Source organism: Camelus bactrianus, chromosome 13 (assembly GCF_048773025.1).
Source record: "Camelus bactrianus isolate YW-2024 breed Bactrian camel chromosome 13, ASM4877302v1, whole genome shotgun sequence".
NCBI classification, from domain to species: domain Eukaryota; kingdom Metazoa; phylum Chordata; class Mammalia; order Artiodactyla; family Camelidae; genus Camelus; species Camelus bactrianus.
The window spans coordinates 31049495-31070400 of NC_133551.1; the positions used below are offsets into that span (position 1 = coordinate 31049495).

At 41.4% G+C, this 20906-nt stretch overlaps 1 protein-coding gene across 3 annotated transcripts in view; it reads right to left on the reverse strand.

Moving 5' to 3' along the window:
* DNAJC6 (DnaJ heat shock protein family (Hsp40) member C6) overlaps positions 1 to 17945 on the reverse strand; it is a 127908-nt gene extending 109963 nt beyond the window's left edge. Inside the window, exon 1 of one of the 3 annotated variants that reach the window (XM_074376323.1) lies at positions 17741 to 17945. In XM_074376323.1, the coding sequence (XP_074232424.1) occupies positions 17741 to 17855 (115 nt within the window). In that variant the 5' untranslated portion in view covers positions 17856 to 17945. Of the gene's footprint in view, positions 1 to 9495; positions 14442 to 17740 lie in introns of those variants that run through there. The other 2 variants (XM_074376325.1, XM_010949555.3) reach the window with 2 other exon arrangements.
* Positions 17946 to 20906: the final 2961 nt, after the last annotated feature.

A 20906-nucleotide genomic window follows, 5' to 3' on the forward strand; every position in this document is an offset into this window, starting at 1 on the left:
AGAGAAGCCTGCAGAAGTTCAGCCACTCTAATGGGTCTGTAAAGATAAACAATGGAGTTCAGGACTGAAAAGGTACAGCCTGGAGGGACTCAGAGAAGTGAGCCTGAAGTGAGCTTTCTCCTTGAAGAATCGCTAATTGAGGTGCATGGGGCAAGGGGCTCAAAAGTCAAGGAGAAAAGAGATGAAAAGCAGAATGAACATTTTTTGCAGAGCAGAGTTTTCAGCAGACTCACAGTATAGGAAGACAAAAATTGGAGTTTAGATTCCACTGAGGGAAATATCTCAGGCGCTCAATCTGGTACTCTAGGAATGGGAAAACCCAAAAGTGGACCAAATCGTAAATATTATCTGCAAAACAGCCTTAATTGGACTGAATGCCTGATTGGATTGAAGTGATCTCCTTACTGTGAGCAATGAATAAATACTCTCATAAGAGAGATGACATCATCCAGAGCACCTTCATACACAATGTTGGACATTTAATAAAAAACTGTCAGAAATATGAGGAAAGAAGCCAAGAAGAAAAACAGAAAAGGTAAATATACAAGTGACCCATGCTGGAGTTATTAAACGTCATCTTTAAAATGACTATGATTAATATACTTGAGGAAATAGATGACAAAGGTGAAAGCATTTTAATAATTTAGTTAAAATTCTAAAACTGAAAAATATAAAATGAAGTTAAGAAATTAATAGATTGTGTAATAATAAATTAGACACAGCAAAAAGAGCTAGTGGGCCCTAAAATAACAAAAATTAATCAAACTGAAAAAGAGAAATAAGGAGTAAGAATACAGATAACAAAGTAAGGGATGTTGGAAGAGAGTAAAAAGTTTTAATGTAAAAGACTCAAAAAGAGGAAAGAATGGAGCAAAAATAATATTTGAAAAGATAATGGCAGAGAATTATGAGAATTACAAAAAACATCAGGTCTCACAGATTCAAAAAGGGCTAAAAACCCCTAGCAGGATAAACACAAGGAAAAAAATCACACCTAGAAAAACTGCTGAAAATCAAGTATCTAAGGAAAAGACTTTTTTTTTTTTAAGGAAGTCTTAAAAGCAGTCAAAGATGGTTACCAAAGGGGAAAGGAGGGGGGTAGAAACTATTATATGCAGAATAGATAAACAAGGTCCTACTGTAGAGCACAGGGAACTATATTCAATATCTTATAATAACCTATAATGGAAAAGAGTCTGAAAAAGAAAAAAAACATATATAGAGTATGTGTATTGAATCACTGTGCTGTACACTAGAAACTAACACAACATTATAAATCAACTGTACTTCAATAAAAAAAAAGTAGCCAAAGAAAAAAGATGCAACATCAAACAGCAACAGTAAGACTGACAGCCAACTTTTCCAAGAAAGGAAAAAAGTCAAGAGACAATGGAATGCCATCTTTAAAGTGCTAGGGGTGGGGGCAGTGGGAGACCACCTCTCCAGAATTCTACAGAATTCTATTCATCAAATGAAATTATCTTTAAAAGCAAAATCAAAGTCATTTCCAGACCAAGAACCTGAGAATATTCTTTTATAGCAAATATGCACTGCAAGAAATATAAAGGAAGTCTTTTTTTTTTTTAAATTCATTAAGAAAAGATCCCAGAGGGGTCTTCCCACTGCAAAAATTCAGGAAGTAATGAAAAGCAATGGATAGGGTAAATATGTGAGGAAATCAAAGTGAAAATTGATTGTAAAAATCAATAATGTTAGTGTCTTATGAGGGGTTAGATATAGTTAAAATGAATTATAATAATGGCACAGAGGCAAAAGGTGGCGGAGGGAGGACTGGTAAGGGGAGGGCACAAGGTAAACAGAGGTAAAGTGCTCTCGGAGCCTAACATTGTCTGGGATGTGACAAGTAAAACTAGCACTGGAGTAATCACATACACAACATGAAAAGTAAACAGGAACAAATGTGTAACATGCTAGTAGAGAGGGAAAACGGAAGTTAAAAATAATGCTTGATTCGTCCAAAAAAAGTAAAAAAGAAAAGAAAAAAGTGGTACATAAAACAGGTGGGACATAAATAGGAAACAAGGTAGCTACAGATCTTAATACATCAATAATTATATTAAATGTTTTAAATACTGAAAGATCAAAACTGTTAGACTGGATTTTTAAAAGCTCATTTATATGCTGCTTATGAAAGATTCACATTAAACATAAGGGCATAGAAAAACTGAAGTATGAATATAGAAAAGACATACCATATACATATCAACCCAAGGAAAGCTGGTATGGTTCCACTAATATTAGAAAGATAGACCTTCAGGCAGGAAGCATTACTAGAGAGAGAGAGTGTTCACAGTAAAGATATAGCAATTCTAAATTTGTATGGTATGCACCTAAAAAACAGAACCTCAGAGTTAAAGTAAAAATTAGCAAATACAAAAAGAGACACAGGCAAATCCAAAATCAGAATGGGAGAGTTTAACCCTTTCTCAGGAACCAATAGATGAGAAAAAAATAATAAGTGGGTATATAAAAGACCTGTATTACAAGATTTTAAAAACTAATGTAATTGACATATATAGAAACAAAGGGCAAAAAGATAACTAGAAACACCCCAACCACTTAGAAAATAAGAAGTATATTTCTACATGACCCTGTGTCAAAAAAAAAATCAAAATGGAAATTATAATAATATAAACTAAATGACAACAAAAATATGGCAGAACAAAACTTGAAGGAGACAACAAAAGCATGCTTAGAGGAAAATTAACAGCCTTAAATGAAAATTTTTTAAAGAAAACTGAAAATCAAAGATATAAGCTTCCATCTCAAGAAAGTAGGAAAAATTTCAGAATTAGAACCACAATTTCAAAATTTGTAAAAGTAAATAATAATAATGATGAAAGTAAGAACTCATGAGAAAAAAAAATGTATTATACTAAAAACAACCAAATCAAAAAAGCTAGCTCTTTGTAAAGATTAACAAAATTCACAAAACCTTGGCAATATGCATCCAAAAAATGAGAATAACCAGTATAAAAAATAAAAGGCAAATGTCAATATCAGGAATAAAAATAGGGACAAGACCATACAACCTACAGACATAAAAAGATCTTAAGAGGATATAAAGATAACCTTATGCCAATAAATCTGAAAGTGGAGATGAAATGGATGAATTCTTAGAAAAACACAACTTACTGAAACACAAAAAGAAATAGAAAGTCTGAATAAATCTATGCCTATTAAAATAAATGAATCCATATTTTAAAACTTTCCCGCAATAAAATGTCCAGGCCCAAATGGTTTGACCAGTGAATTCTTCCAGACATTTAAAGAATAATTCCAATATTACAAAATTCTTTAGTAGAACAGAATAAGGAATTACTTCCTAGTTTGTTTTATAAGGTCAGCAAAACCTTGATGTCCATACCTGGCAAGAGCACCACCACAATAGAAAATTACAGGTTAATCTCTCTTGAGAACAAAAATGTTCCTCAACAAAATATTAGCAAGTCAAATCCAGCAAATAAATACAAAGGATAACATACCACAACTAAGTTTATTCAGAAATTCAAAGTTAGTTTAACACCCAAAAAATCAATATAAAAAATACAACTGAATGAATATAACAAAATAGAAATAGACTCACGGATACCAACTAGTGGTTACCAGTGGGGAGCGAAAAGGGGGAAGGAGCAAGATAGGCGTAGAGGATTAAGAGGTACAAACTACAATATATAAAATAATTAAGGTACAAGTGTATATTGCACAGCATAGGCAATGTAGCCAATATCTTGTAGCAACATTCAATGGGCTATAGTCTATAAAAATTCTGAATCACTATGTTGTACACCTGAAACTTAGGTAATATTGTAAATCAACTGTATCTCAATTAAAAAAAGAACATTCAAAAAGAAAAGTAATCCGTGCAATTCACCATATTAACAGAATAAAATAGAACAGTTGTATGATCATCACAAAACAGGAAAATATTTTGATAAAACTCAGCACCAATTCATGAAAAAGACTTGGCACACTAGGGATAGAAGCCAGCTTTCTTAATCTAGTAACAAGTGTCTAGGTAAATCCTACATCAAATATGGTACTTAATGGTGGAAGGCTGATAGCTTTTCCTCTGAGATGAGGAACAAGGTAAGGATACTCACCATCACCACTTCTATCCAACACTGTGAGAGAGTACCTAGCTGGTGCCACGACGCAAGACACAAAATGTATAAGGACTGGAAAGGAAGACATACAACAGTCTTTATCTGTAGAAAACCAACTGCCTTCCAAATATCTAAAAACTATTTAAATAAGTTAATTTAGCAAGGTCACTGAAATAAGATCAACAAACACAAATCAACTATTTCTACGTCCTAACAACAAACCATTAGAAAGTGAAATTTAAAAATGCCAGTTAGAGTAGCATAAAAAAAAAACCTACCAGGGATGTCACTTTTTATAAGATTTATAACACCTATATCCCAGTATTTCTGTAATTAAAGAGTGCAGTTTATGCTCAGCTCAATCTCATTGTTGTCGATTGTTCTAATTTTTTAAAGGAACCAGAAATACAGATTTGAATATATAACCTCCAAAAGCTTTCATGTTGGCTGAAATTCTCTTAAACTAATAAGGAGGTCAAAATAAAGTCATTGTGTACACTCTGAGTAACACAAACCTATGCAAATATTAAAATATTTTTTATTTCCTTGTTTGGTATTTCAAGATGAAGTCTAAAGAAAAAATAACCTACCTAACACACAATTAAAAATATGTACACATACCAACAATAATGTAAAAGAAAAGGGAAAGAAAAGTTAATAATAAATAAAAAAAAAATATGGATTTCAAGATGCAAATGCTCAGGCAAGACTATGTTAGATGACACCACAAAGTTGTTAGATACAAGTATCAGTACCCCGCATGCAGACTGAAAGAGACAGGTGTGTTGCATTGATGTCTCTCAAACCAATTGGTGCTTTGGGTAAGTGACTTTTCTGAACAAAATGGAGTATAATCTTTCCTTGATTTACACAAAACTTTTAATCCTGGAAATTTCAGTGTGAAACTAGCTTATGTTCTTGGCTCAAAAAGGTATAGAGGGCTTTCACTTACCTCTTCAGCAAAACATCTGAAGTTGCACAGGACACGGAATAATTCGTCATTGAATGGAACAGTCCAGAATATTGCAGGACATCTAGCATTTCTGGTTTCTGCCCAGCGAATGCTTCTACAGCCATTTGCATATTTCCTGTATGTTCCACAGGAAGCAGTATCATGCCCATTTGAGAACCACTGGCATAGCCCAGGCTCTAAACCTAACTCTGTCACGTGTTGGCCCTGAAAGCTGAGAACTCACTCAGCCATTTACACATCACCCCAACCAAAACATCATTTCCCCAACCTGCCCAGTCCCAAGCAGCAATGACAAAAATCTTGAAAGAATTTGAGTTTTCTCTAAGGGCATCACTTTTTCTAAAAGTAGTCATTAAAAAAAAAATCAGTATTTTTGTATTTCCTTGCACTTATTTCATTTTGAGTTACAAATTGGCGGATGTACACCATAGTCTTTTAAATATTTAGGGCGTAAAAGTGGGGGACTATATTCAAACTCCCAACCAGATTTTGTAATAACTTTCAGTGAAAAAGCAAATTCTTTCAGGAATCACTGGGCTCACAATACTCTAATCCTAGCTTTACCGTGTTAAAATGTTATGCATTACTTCAGTAGCTCACAAAATGTCATGTCTGTCATTCTGAGACAAAACATAGAAAAATAACAGAAAATTTGAAAAGAGAATTATTTGTCCTGAACTCTTGTAGGAAAAAAAAAAGTTTCCACTCAGATTTTCAGATTCTCCATTCCTATTCTTTTTTATTTCTGCTCCTAAGACCTTACTGTATAAAATACTCAGAGAACTTAACTAAATAAAAGGAAAATGTGTGCTGACCTTAAAGAGTTAAAATGCCTATTTTTCCAAATAAACACAATCTAGAAAAATAAGCAAAAGCCATCATTTTCTATCATTCACATTTCCCTCTGTAGAATAAGTAAATTAATTCCAGTAATAAATGATGCTGAATATTTTATTTAAAACTCTGCAATTTTCCCATGCTACTTATACTCAAGCCCTTGCCTACCATGTGAATGGTTTTGGAAGTAAAATTACCTGGGTTTAAATCCTGACTCTGTCACTTACTAGCCATGTGTCCCTGTGCAAAATGTTTAATCCACTTCTTTACATGTAAATACCCCCTACCTTGCAGTGTTGGGACAATTATGTACAGCACCTTGCAGAGAGCTTTTCACATACTAGCTGTTCATTAAATAGAAACTATGGTTGCTATTATTACAATTAGCTGTCATGTTTGCTAATACCTACTTATTAACTCATTCAACTATTTTCTTCTGAGTTGCCTCATGCAGAATTTTTTTTTCCAGGCTTGGAAAACATTTTGAGATATGCTGGGTAAATGTTACACAATGCCTTTTGTGTTTAAAGGCCTCACTGGACTGTCTTAAGACAAGATGTGCTAAAAAGAGGAAAAAGAAAGAAAGGCATTTATTAAACCACAAGCCATTTATGAACCACTAGTCATGTGATGGTAGCTTATAAAAATTCAGTTTCTGCCTCCCAACATCCTGATGATTTATCTGTCCCTGTCAACCTCTTAAAATTATACCTGGTTCTTGTCTTCAGTCTTTTCAAGGAGCACTGACTTCCAAACAATGCATAACATTCTAATAGTTTTTTCTGTGGTACTTTTCAGCACAAAGACTTTAATTTTTAGATATTTATGTTTCATATTCAGGTCACCAACTGGCACTTTGGAACCTACAAATAGTTCTCAGGGTCTGGTTACCATGGTCACTCCTTCTCCTCAACATGCGCACACACACCCTACCTCACATCTCACTCTCAGCTGGTCCTGTCCACACACACCCATTTCCTAGCCCTGAAAGGACTCTCTGATCCCTAGGAAGTAAGCTTGGAAAGGGACAGGGGGAAACACAATAATTCATAATCTGTTTGGGGCCTTAGACCCCTTTGAAATTTTGAGGAAGACTACTGACATTTGCAACATATACAGACAAAAATAGACTTTGCATGTAAAACTGCATCTCACAGACTCCTCGACAAACTAAGCTATGACTGATTCTCATACTTTTTTGACTGGGATTCACAGTGAGAAACAAGACCTAATATCCAAACAGCCCATGTCTACATACATAAACAAACATAAATACCTAAAACAGAAGTTACAAGAAATACCATTTACCCTTACCAAATGCAATGGTCTCTGACATTTTCTACTGTTTCATCTTTCTAAAATGTTGCTTGAGACACACTAAATTGCTTATCACCCACAATCTAATGAACAGTGATCCCGTCTAACATTTCTCCATCTTAGAGATAAGGAAATAGATCCAAAGAAATTTGTGTTCTAGGTCACAAGTAAGTTAGTGGCAAAACAAGCCAGAAGTTCACTATCCTGACTTCCAACCAGAGGCTCCTTCCAAAACAAAGTGAAACAAAATTTCTATATGCCTACTCCTCTCGAAAAAGCAGCTGGGGATCTGATATTTAAAGCATCCCAATACACTGAGAAACTGGGAGGGTTTCAATTCCAAACCATGGTGAATATTAACCTGACCTGAACCTACAATTCCAGCAGTCTTCTCTTTTTCTAAACCATGCCACTGGCCTAGCATGACATGGCTTATAGGCACATTTTTTCTTTCCAGAAACCTTTTCTCCGGCCACTGAAAACCACACAGGAAAGGCCAACATTCTCCCTAAGTTCATTTAAAATACCTTGATTGCACAAACACACAGGTTTTATTCATTCGTGAGAGCCTGGCTTAGAAACAGAAGGCGACAGGCCCTCTTTGCACTTACAGAGCCGTGCAAATCTGTTTTCCTCCCTGCTAAGTCTGCTTAATTAAAATTTAAACATCAAACCACATAGATCGATTTGTGGATGTGAATGATCCAGAGCCTATTAGATGTTAATACTACTGACACCAGCTACCTGGCCCCTTTTAAAGCCTCAGTATAGAAAGCAGGATTGCTTAAGAGCCTTCAGAACAAACAGCTTGATAGATTAAAATACCACTCTCCCCACTGGCATCAGGCTGTGTGTGGTTTTGATTTGATAGTCTGTTGGTTGTGGGTTTTGTGGGTGGTTTTTTTTAATATGGACTAAACATCATTGCCCCTTACAAGGTGAGAATCTTATAACAAGCCAGAGAGAGTAGCTGGGAACCGGTGGGAGACCCCTTGTGCAGTTAGAAGGCTGGGGAGTGTGTGTCTTCACTGATCACCAAACAGCTTCGCCCGGGCGTCGGGGAGGGTCGGTGGGCGCGGGTAGCCTGCCCGGGGGCCGCATGACAGCCTCCACCAGCGCGCCCAGGTCCGGTGCCCAAGGGCAAAGTGCTGGGCTTTCTTAAAGCAGAGCGCACTGGGAGGAGAGGGTGGGGTGCAAACTGCTGCGCAGAGGCCCCAGGGTGAGATCAGTGACCGCCCGCCGGGGAGGAGCGGGGGGAGCGCGCAAACCCTAAAATTAGCGCTCGGGATGCGGCGGCAGGGCCGGGCCAGGCCACGCGGAGATGGCGTCCTCCCGAGCTTCCCCGGGAGCCCCGCAGCTCTGCACCTTCCTCCTGCACCCGGGCCAGGCGCAGCACCGACGAAGGGCACCCTCCTGGAAACAGGATCGGGGAAAACGTGAAGCCTCCTGGGACCTTGGGCTCTATCGCTCCTCCCCCAACTGCGGCAGAAATGTAAGGCGCCTCGGAATTTAAAACCCCAGAATCCTCCAGAATCGTTGTTGTTTAACTTAAAATTTGGCTGGCTCGTTTTAGAGTACCCTGTCCTTCCCTGACTTTTCATTTGAACTCGTTTCACTCCTCCCCCAGGCCTCCAGAGGAATTAAGAGTGTTGGGGGTTGGGGGGCGGTTTCCAGGGATCTAGGGGCTGGAGGCAAGCAGACTGGGGGGAGTTTGCATCGGAATCTCTCTCTGCAAGATGAACAGGCCTAAAGGTCAGTGACGGCTCCCCGTTGGGTCCTCCTGAAAGGTTAATGTTCATTAAAGGATACTCATGAACTTTTTTTTTGAAAACCCAAACTGTAGAAGTCCGAAGTATTTCAGATATTCCAATGCCAATAATGCATTGAAAACCTACATATTAATTAACTATCGTGAACACTCTCAAAATAAAAGGGAACTATTATAAGGATATCTGTGAAATGTAAATATGTTACTCAGCCAAGATTAAAAAAATGAAAAAAATGCAAAAATGTTACTATATTTAGTAGCCTCCCCCCCAAAAATGGAAAATGGAATGACACAATATTTGGAAACCAGAAGCCAGTTATTTTTTAAAGTCATGTTTATTATATAACTAGAATTTTTAAATAATATATGCACAGTAATTTTAAATCAGCCATTTAATACACACTAAACATGTCCATGGAGTGACATCTTATCCCTAGCCTCTTAAAGCCTCCCCTCTGCAGTCAGCCCCTTACCTTTATTTTCAGAATCTTTCATTCTCTCCTTCCTCCCTCTGCTGCAAAGGAGCAGGAAAGTCCGGCTGATTCTGCAACCCTGACTTTTGATTTATCATTCACAGTCAGCGGTCTCGGGGGCGAAGTCCCTCCACGGGAGGAGCACCCAGGCTCTGATAATTGCATGCAAAGTCAGTGTGCGGGGTTATAATTTTGCTTATGCTAGAGCGGAAAGGATGGGGATGAAGGCAGACGTAAACACAGATTCCAAAACATGGCATGGAACTGGATCTGGAGCCTAGGCTTGCCTTTCATTGCAGTAAGTTAGGGCACCGTTTAGTGCCTCCTTGTCTCTGGAGAGATTTGATTCAGGTTGCATGAGGAATGTGCGTGCCGGGTGCCAAGCTTATCCTCAGATGGAGACCTTAACTTTGGAGGGGGATTAAGAGCCCTGTGCTTCTTTCCTCCTACATATTCATTCACTCAGCAAACATTTCTTTTACCTCTCTGTGTGGACCAGGCTTTTTCTAAGTACTGGGGATACAACAGTGAAGGGGACCAGCCCAGTCCTCAAGCTGTTACAACACAGAGACATACAGTGCAATACAACGACCTATGTCTCTGCATGGACCCCAGTTGCTGAACCCATTTCGCCCAGGCGTTAAGTTGATACTCAAGGCTTTAGTGATTGCTTTTAAGCCACTGAGTGGCTGAGACAGAAATGGATCTGTGGAAGCAAGACCAAGACCCCTCTGTTAGGCAGCAAGGAACAGTCAAGCAAATCTTTCCATCATTCAATACAAGCTTCCTTTTAATCACTGCATAGCTCAGAGTCATTCTTTCATTCATTCACTCAACTAATGGTTATTGGAGCCAGGCACAATTCCACCTGCTAATAATTCAGGAGTGCAGGAGACAGACCACATCCCTGCTCTTGTGGCTATCACATTTGGGTGGGAGGATTCAGACAGGCCACAAACAAATATAAACATATAATAAGCAGCAGTGAATGCTGGGAAGAAAAATGAAGCATGATAATGAGGTAGCAGAGCCGCCAGTTTAGATGGCATGGCCCAGGGAACTGCCGTCTAACTTAATTTATGGAAGATGGATCAGAGTCATCACAGTCCCTTCCAGACACCTTCACTCAGAAATTGTTTTTTAAGCTCTGAGCCCTCACAGCTTCCTCTGCTCTAAGTGCACTCAATGATGGCTGGTGTTCATTCCCCATTGTACAGACTGGTAAACTGATATCCAAAAAGGTTAACTGTCCCACTCCAGGACCTCACCAAGTTGGGAGAAGAGCCCCAGAAATACACCCACCTGTGGCTCTCATCCCCAGAAACTGCTAGGATAAGAACAATATTGATGTGGAAAGTCTGCTGGCATAGGAGTGCAGACAGTTGAAGACCTGTCTCTACCACTGTTACCTAAGTGCTATAGGGCAAGTAGACCGAAGTCCTCTGGCACCAGTAAAGTGGGGCTACTCACACCCGCCCTGTGTGGGTTTCAGGCTGTTCAGAAGATCAAAAGAGAGAATAGATGCAGTACTTTGTAAAGTAAGCTCTGTATGCATGTGAAGTGTAATTATCCACATACTTGGGCACACTGAAGAGAACTAATTGCTAGTGTTTACCTGCCCATTACTGCAGCCCAAGAGTCAAATATATCTATAGAGTGAGAGCTTGTCATGGCCACAAGGTTTCCTGGAGTTGATTTCCCACTGCCAAACTTTAAAGACTCCCTGAAAGTTTGGGGAGATTTTAAGTATTTGGTTTTTGTTCCCGTCTTTTTGCCTTTGACACCTTAAGGCCCCTTGGGAAAATCTGCCTTCCTTGAAACCCCTCACTGGCCACCAAGTAAGCCATGTCGGCCCAGAAGCCACATCAAAGAAACGGGCATCTCCATCTCCAAGGACCAAGGCCAGGGCAGCTAAAAGATGCCCAGTTAAGAGCACCTTTAGGGGCAGGTAGGGTGAGAGAAGCAGGGGGCTGAGAAGCCACCATCTGGGCACTCTTTCATTCATTAAATAGTCACTGTGCCAGGGGTCTGCTCTGAACACTGAGAATGACACAGTGCTGAACAAAACATTCTGTCCTCAAAGAGCCTGTGGTCTCAGGACAAGAGGTTTCCACAAGCTATGCTAATTTCCTGAATTAGGCCACGGCCTGGGTTTGAATAGCTGGGCAAGGGCTCTAGGGCAGGACAGACTGGGTTCAAACATGGGCTCTGCCCTTTCCTGGCTCCTACAGGACACTGGGCTATGTCCCTGCACCACTCCAAGTCTCCCTGTCCTGATCCGTAAGATGAAGGTAATGATGGTACCTACCTCTTAGGGCTGCGTGAGGCTCAAATGAGATAATACAGGTAAAGTACGTGTCACAAAGCCTGACACATGAAGTGTCAGGGCTCCATAAATGCTGTAAGATTAATATTATTACCTACTGACCTGGATCACGTCTACACCTCTGCACCTCAGCTTCCTCATAAAATGCAGAAAATAATAACTAGCGTACGTGGCTATTGTGAGAATCACCCATCAGGAAGAACATAAAGCCCTGGCATAAAGGATGAGCTCAGCCCCTGCCAGGCTCACTCCAAGCCCTCTTTAATCAAGCAGGCTTCCCAGGAAAAAAGACTAAGGCTGAGGGAGAGTGAGGAAGTGGGAGAGGGGCTGCCGTTCATACTAACAAGGAAGCAAGTTTGGTTTTTTTCCCCCAAGAGTGTGGTCATTTCTACTGCATTTTATCCAACATTGTATTTTGAAAAGATTCAAACATACAAAAAGTTGGAAGAATTGCATGGTGAACATCTTCAAGTACATTTTGCTAAATCTACTTTATCACGTATCTGTCCTATCCATCCTTAGCTGATTTTTTTTTAAATTAAGTTGAAAGAGATTTGAAGTCTTCTGTTTTCCGTCCTGATGCAAATTTTACAGAAGCCTTAGACCGCCTGATTCTGTGGCTATTCTAAGCAGGGTCAGGTGAATTCTCAGAAGCCTTGTCCTGCCCACAGTAAACCTCAAGGCCACACTAAACTGAGGGACAAGGAAGGACTCAAGCCCTGGAGCTTTCCAGAACCCAGCAGTGCCTCTGGCAGACCCCATGCTTCTAATAAACTGGTACCAAGAACCATTATAAACACCCATTAATGGAAATGATGCCCCATCTCAATAACTGGGTTTTGGGAAAGCATCAGGCTGGCTCCGCTGGCTGCAAGTCCCTTCACAGCTCTGCACAGTCCTTGTCTTGTTAGATGCCACTTCTGAGTCACTAGACCGGTGAGTCATGCCCAGCAAGGGAGGCCATCTTGAGAGCAAAACCAAAGAGAATTTTCGAGAACAATGAGTGAGACTCTGAACTGAAAGAGAATAAGGCTTTTCACTGTCCTAGCAAAACAAAAATGAAAGAAAAAAACACAGCTGTTAACATTGTGGGTTTAACTTCCCAGCTGTAAATTTTACTCTAAAGAAAAACTAAGCAAAAAAAAAAAAAAAAAAAAAGCTTTTTCTATTCCCTGGGAAGTTTTCGAGGAAAACAGACTTGGAGGATATGTCTCCAATTAGGCAGACCTAGTGATCTTTCACTAACTTGCACGGCCCCTCCTCTAGCTTAGTCATTCACTCCCAAAACACGCCAGGGTGGGGAGACAGGAGAGGCGTCACTTCACCTGCACCACCACATTCGGTCTTCCTTCCTCCCAGCCAAGCCTCTGTTTGGTTTGCTCAGAGCATCCAGGTAAGAGAGATGAAAAGGAGAGAGAAAATTGCTGACAAGGGGGCAGAGGAGGGGATGGAGATTTGTGATTAGGGTCCCCGGAGAGTAGGGCAGCATGACTATAAGAAAGCAGGGTAGATTCCCATAAAACCAAGTCCACAAGGCAAGGGGAAGAGAACTAATATGCGGAGTACCTGCTGGGTGCCAGGCAATCTTATCATCATCACCATGCATTTAAAGAGAACTTATTATTTGCCAAGCATTGCCTTTAAAGCGAGGACTTTTACAGCACACTGCTGGGGTTCGAATCCCAGCTTACTCGTTGTATAACTCTGGAAATGTTACTTATCCTCTTTGTGCTTCCAATTTCTCACTTGTAAAGTAGAGACTGTAAAACAGGGTTGTTTTAAGAATTAAATAAAATAAAAAATATCTACAGGTTTAGGACAGTGGCTGGCACACGGTAAACAGTGCATATATGTTAATGATTGCTGGTACCTCTTTTGCAGATGAGAAAGATGAGGCAGAGAGGAGACTTGCCAAAGGACACATAGCTACAAAGTAGCAGAGCCAGGATACTGCCTGTCCTTTATTTGTGAGGGAAGCCACATCATCTTCCTTTTATTGATGAGAGCTTGGGAGCCCAAGAGGGGTCTAGTAACCTGCTCGTATCACAAGCTGGCAAATGAGAGAGTTAATATTTACAACCCACATTCGCTGACTTGAAAGCCTTTTCACATCCCGTTAGGCCAGTGGTTCTCAAATGTTAGCATACATCAGAATTACCACAGGGCGTGCTGGGCCCCACCTCCAGCGTTTCTGATTTGGTAGCTCCGAGGTGGGGGGCCAAGAAATCGCATTTTTGACAAGTTCCAACAGACACTGATGCTGCTGGTCTGGAGACCACAGTTGGTGAACTGCCACCAAGAGAAGGAAAAAAATGGGAAAAGATATGAACAGGAGTTCACACATGTCCTATTCACACATGTGAAAAGATCTTCAGCTTCATAATGCTCATCAAGGAAATTCAATATAAGACAACCATGCAGTACCACTTCACCCCCATCAGAAAGTGCGACAGTGCTCAGTATTAGCAAGGAAGGAAGGAGTCAAGGATCTCACACACGCTGGTGGTAACTAAATTAGCACAAATGTGTGGAAGTCAACTATCTTTCAAAATTAAAAAAGCACATACATTTAACCCAGTAATTGTCCCTCTAGGTGTTTATATTTATAGTCACAAGTGTTCGGACTGTAAATTTCAGATGTCTTCTCTTTGGATGGAGATATAGATAGATGATAGATAGGCAGGCAGGTAGGTAGGTAGGTAGGTAGACAGATAGATAATCTTCTAGAGGATTCTTTCATTACAAACATATTTACTAAATATCTGTTATACTCAATACACAATGTTAGGCTGAAAAGATACCAAGAGTCTCCAAAAGTTATGCTTTTCACTTGCAGCCTCCTAGTGAAAAAAAAAAAAAAGGTGGGGGGGGCAAGGGGGAGAAAGAAGGATCCTGACGTGGAAGACCTTCTGGCTGGTCCCTTAAGGAGCTTTCGGCCACTCTTTATTTCCACAGCTCGCTGAACTTCCCAGCCCCACGGCTAACTAACTCTACTTGGAATGTGATCATATGGTGGAACATCTGGACTAATATTAATAAAAATAACAACAAGCCAACCTTGTAAGCCACTATGCATGAGGCTCTTTACATACATTAGCTCATTTAATCATCACAGTAATATTATGACATCGGGATTATCATCCCTATTTTACTTTTGAGATATAACTGAGTTTTATCTGCAGCACCTGCCCAAGATCACATAGTTTATTAGTAGGCCACTTATTAGTGGCAGCTCCAAATCATAGTCTGTCTGGCACCAAAGCCTATGATTCTAACGCCCAAAGTGATGTTGACATCACCATGAGAAATTTAGGCCCCCTTTTTAAAAAAATCAAATTAAACTGGGATATGGATTTCTTTCACTCCATAAATATTTATTAATTTTCTGTCTGTCTCCCATGACTATAGATATTGGAACATGTTTACTTTGTGCAGGGAGATGTGGCAGAAAGGATGCTGTGTGGGTAGTCAGGCCTGGGTCTGGCACACACCAGTCATATGACCTCCTCAAGCCGCTCTGTCTCTTGCTTCACCCTCCTCATCTAAAAAATGGGGGAAATGAATACCATTTGTCCTCCCTCCTTCCAAGGTTTTGTCAGGATCTAAATAAGATCTTGTAGTCGACCTATTCTATAAACTGTAAAGTATCATGTAACGTAAGACATTATGAATGCCTTATCCCCAGGTTGGATGGGGGAAGGGGAAGTAGAGAGATACAGTGGGCAGCCAAGATCTTACCTAAGAGAAGAGAGGTGCAGTGTGGCCATGGGCCACAGGAAGCCACAGGTGAACTCGAGGACAGGATCAGAGAAGAGAAGACAGAATGGCTGTCTATTCAGTATAGACCTGGTTTTAAAACTAATAAAACTAGAAAACTTATTCTAACCCAATTTACTACAACAGGAATATCCATTTATTCCTCTTTTGTAAACATTCATACAACACCCAGAGTAACACAATGCATGTAATTACCACTCAAGGAATATTTGTTGCAGTTACCAACTTATTCAACTACTCAGGCAGGCTGAAGAAAAGAGTAGTCAGCCTTCAGACCTACATTTCAGCAACAGTTCTCAATGCAGTGGGGAAGGAATTTAATTGGCACATCGATGAAAAGTAATAACCCAACCTTTGAAAGCCAGCAAGATAACCATGCCAAGCCACAGAGTCTCCCTAACTGTCAACAATATAAAAGACTGTTTCTAACAAAATAACTAAATATTTGAAAGATAATTATTGCTGCTCTTCATCAAATTCATTTTTAGAATGCTTACTATGTGCCAGCAGTTTACAATTATTAACTCATTCATACATTCAATCTTCAAAACAGCCCTGGGGCAGAGGTGGGGTGACGAGCATACCAGTGACAGGGCCCTGGTACAAACTAGCTTCTGCCCTGGGTCAGGTCGGCCATTTTAGAACTCAAGGCATGTCAGCCTCGAAAGAAGAACACTCAGATGATGGAAACAGATGAAAAAGACAAGACAGGACACACACACACAAGCAAACAGGTATCTACAAAGTACATAGCCCTGACTTAGCCTGGTGGGGGATGCAAAGATGAAGTGATGAGAACCCGCCCACATAAAATCTGTAATAGCAGATGAGCAGTGACAAATGCCCTGTGGATGATGAAACACCAAAAGAGAGGTTACAGGTGGCAGGAACCTCAGGAAGGGCTTCACGGAGGAGACAGCATCCATGCTAGTCCTGACAGATGGGTAGGCACTGGCCAGGCTGACAGACGAAGGCAGGGCCACTGCAGGTAGAAGGCAGTGAGCCAGCAGGTTGTGTCATGTCCCTGCTCAGAGCACACCAGGGGCTTCCCAGCTCACTAGGAATAAAATCCAGACTCCTCATCATGTCCTACCCAGACCTTGACCAGGGCCCTGCCTCCTTCATCTTCCCCACGCTAAGCTCAGGCACACTGGGAACCTTTCCACCTGTTACTGCCTCTGACAGTAAGCTCTCCCCGGGCTCCGTGCTGGAGTCACTCCGAATCAGTCTTCAGGTTCAGCTTCCATCACATCGCCTCAGAGAGGCCTTCCCTGTCCACCTCTCCTCTCCCAGCAAACGACTTGATTTCTTCCCAGCATACATAGCAATTTGTAATGGAAATTTTTACCTGTCTTATGTCTGTTTCCCCCTCTAAAAGTAGTTCCATGAGCTGTGGCCTGCCTATCTTGCTCACTCTGGGCCCTGACACACAGGGGACTCCATAAAAATTGTGGGATGAATGAATGCAGTGAGTCAGTGGTTCAGTGAATGTGAGTTAAGGCCCTGCAGGTTGCGGGCCTGGTGGAATGTGTTGGGAAGTAGTTAATTGTCCCTAGAGCTTACAAGATAACAAGGGCTCACCCAGACAGGTCAGAAAGGGGGTGGGTCCAGTTGGGGAGGCCCTTGAAGGCAGACAGACTTGGGTCTGGATTAATTCCCTCAACGGGTACTGCATTGCAGGTGCCTGCCGGGTGTTGGCCGGAGGGGTGGGGGTGGGGGGCGGCAGGCAAACCTTCAGTGGACTGTGCTCCTGAGGCACCCTGCATTCCCTCTGTCCAGAGCCAAACGCACAGACAGGGACTTTGGCGAGAAATAAATAAGCTGCAACCACCTGGGCCAAGGGGGATGCTCAAGAGGAGGAGTGGTAGAGGGGACTGTGACAAGACCGGCCCCTGAGCTTGTCGAGTGGCTCCTGGGAAGCTCGGGACTGAGCTAGTCCCCGCGGGCAAGGCTCAGGATAGAGGGTCGCCCAGACAGGGTCGGACATTCAGGCTGCGCCGCTCCCGCCCGGGGGTCCTTGGGGACCGAGAACCCAGCGGGAGATGCCGCCTGCCGCCCCCGGAGCCCCCGCCACCCACCTGCAGCCCGAGGCCCGCGCCGGCCGCGCGCCGTAACAGGTCCGGCGGCCGCGCCCACACTCACCCTGCGCTGCCTTGGGAGCCGAGCGCGTCCGCCACAGCCGCCGGGTCGCCTTCCACGGCCGCAGCGAAGAAAACAGCCTCCGGCTCTTCTTGCCGCCCTTCTCAGTTGCTCCCATCTGTGCGCCCGCGCCCCTCCCCCGCCTCCCGCCGCCGCCGCCGCCGCCGCCGCCGCCCGAGGGTCACCTCCCGCTTCCCCGGCCGCCGCGCGTCTGCCAGGTGCCCGGGCCGTCGCCGGGGAGGACGCGGCCGCGGAGGGAGGAGCTTGCGGGCGGCAGGGGGCGGGGCTTTGGGGGGGTGCACCCAGCGCGAGCCGAGCCTGCGGGGTGCGGCCGGCCAGCCCGGGCGGGGACGCTGCCGGGATGCACTAGCCGGGGAAGCGCTTAGCACCAGGCAGCTCACAGGCGAATGCTTTAGTCATTCGTCCGTCATTCCGGAGATGTCGATGGAGTACCCAGCTACTGCTACCCATCATTAATTAACACAGAAGTCCCCTGGGATGAGCACTGATTTTTTTTTTTTTTCCATCCCCAAACTACAAATGATAACACTGAAGCTCCGAAAGGTCAAGTAATCTGCCCAGAGATCACACAGCCTGTAAATCGTGCCGATTCCCAAGTCCTGGGCTGTAGCTATTTTTTTTTTTTTTTTTTTTTTTTTTTTTTTTAGTCCTTTCTGCTGCCTCAGAAAGATTACGCATTATGTTAGAATTAAAAAAAAAAAAGTCTGATATTCCTGTTTTCCTCATATAGCAGATTAGGATCCACCTTTTTTTTTTTTTTTTAAGAGCCTGTTCTATGCCCAGGCACTTTTACACACATACCTTTACATCACAGCTCCCCTTTGGGTTGGGAGGCCTTTCCCCATTTGCCAGACGAGGAAACAAATATTAGAGCTGAGGCTGCCCAGCCCCCACCTATTTCTTTTGTCTCTGTCGTGATTTTGCTTGTAGTTGGAAGAGTCTGGGAGGAAAGCAAAGCCAAGACCCTTTAAACACTGCCTGGCTGCAGTAAATAGCTAATATTTATGGAGTGCTTTTCATGTGCCAGATTTTACATACATTACCTTATTTAACTCTTTTAATGATACTCATGGGAAAGAAATTATTACTATCCATGCTGAACAGATAGGAGAAACAGCTTCAAAGAGGTCAGGTTACACATATAAAACCTTAATAGAGTTATATGTTAGGTTGAATCGTGATACTGCCATTTTTGTAGGCTCAAACAAAAGGCTCAGTTTGTCGCGCAACAGTTTCACCAGGTGATCAAAATTAGGGTCACCAATGGAGGCAGATGCTAATCCAGTGCATCCAGATGATACACTGAGAAAGATATATCAGCTCTGTAATATTCTGGCCAAGAACACACAACCTGAATCTAATCATTGGGAAATATGAATTAAACCCCAAATGAGGACTGTAATATTAAAAATGGAGTACCAGGGTTGGGGGCAGAGATGGCATGTTCTTTAAAGTGCCAACAGCATAAAAGATGAAGAAAGGCTGTGGAGATGTTCTAGATTAAAGGAGGCAAAAGAGATATGGCAACTAACTGTAATACCTCACTCTGCAATGGGCTGTGTCGGAGTTTTGAAAAAATACTCTAAGGGACATGACTAGGTTAATTTTTAAAAAATATATACGGATAGTGGATTAAATAAGAGTTTTTGTCAATGATAAACGATTAAAGTTGATGACTGTATTGTGGTTATATAAGAAAATATCCCTATTTTTAGAAAATACACACTAAGGTATTTAGGAGTAAAGGGTCACGATGCATTTAATTTCGTTTCAAATGGTTTACAAAAAAAAGTTTCCTATATATGCTTGGGAAGATGGGGAAACAAATGATAAAGCAAATACAGTAAAATGTAAATAATAGGTAAATCTGGATAAAGAGTATATGGGTATGTTTTGTACTATTCTTATTCTTGCAACTTTTCTGTACGTTTTCAATTTACTCCCAAGTGAAAAGGTAGAAAAATCTTGAAGTTTCACAGAAGAAGGAAATTAAGTGGGAAGACTCACTGCACCCAGTATTAAGGACTACTGTACAGCTATAGTTATCAAAACAATGTGGTCTTAGCAGAGATGGATTTATAGGTCAATAAAGAACCCAGAGACAGTCCCACATGTATATGCCCAGCTGATTTTTGACAAAAGTGAAAATGCAATTCAGTGGAGGAAAGAGGGCTGTTTCAACAAATGATGCTGGAGCAATTGGACATGCATTGGCAAAAAAAAAAAATTAACCTCGACCTAAACCTCACATCTTATGCAAGAATCAAGAAAAATGTATTATAGACTTAAATGTAAAATTATAAAACTTTTAGGAAAAAATAAGAGAAAATCATCTAGGATCTGGAGCTATGCAAAGAGATCTTAGACTTGCCACCAAAAGCACGATCCATAAGGGAAAAAAATTGACAAATTGGACTTTTGTTTGTGAAAGACCCTATTAGGAGGACGAAAAGACAAGCTACAAAATGGGCAAAAATATTTATCCAACAAAGGATTAGTATTTATAATATATAAAGAATTCTCAAAACTTCACATTAAAAAAAAATTCAATTAGAAAATGTGCAAAAGACATGAGCAGATATTTCACTAAAGAGGATGGACATGCAGATATCCAATAAGCCCATGAAAAGATATTCAGCATCATTAGCTATTAAAGAAATGCAAATTAAAACCACAGTGAGATATCACTGCACACCTATCAGAATGGCTAAAATGAAAAATCGTGACAACACCAAATGCGGGTAGGGATGCAGAGGGAGAAACAGGATCACTCATACATTGCTGGTAGGTATGTAAAATGGCACAGCCACTCTGGAAAAGTCTTTCATAATTTCTTATAAAACTAAATACAACTACCGTAAGACCCGACAATTGCACTTTGGGGTACTTATCCCAGAAAAAAAAATGAAAAGTTATGTTCATACGAAAACCTACACACCAGTGTTTATAGCAGCGTGATTGTAGTAGCCCCAAGCTGGAAACAACCCAGATGTCCTTTAAAGGGTGAATGTTTAAGCAAGCTGTGGTACATCCCTACTGTGGAATACTACTGAGCAATAAAAAGTAACAAAGCTGTTACTACAGGCAACAAACTATACTAATCTCCAGGGAATTATGCTGAGTGATAAAAGCCAATCCCCAAAGGTTT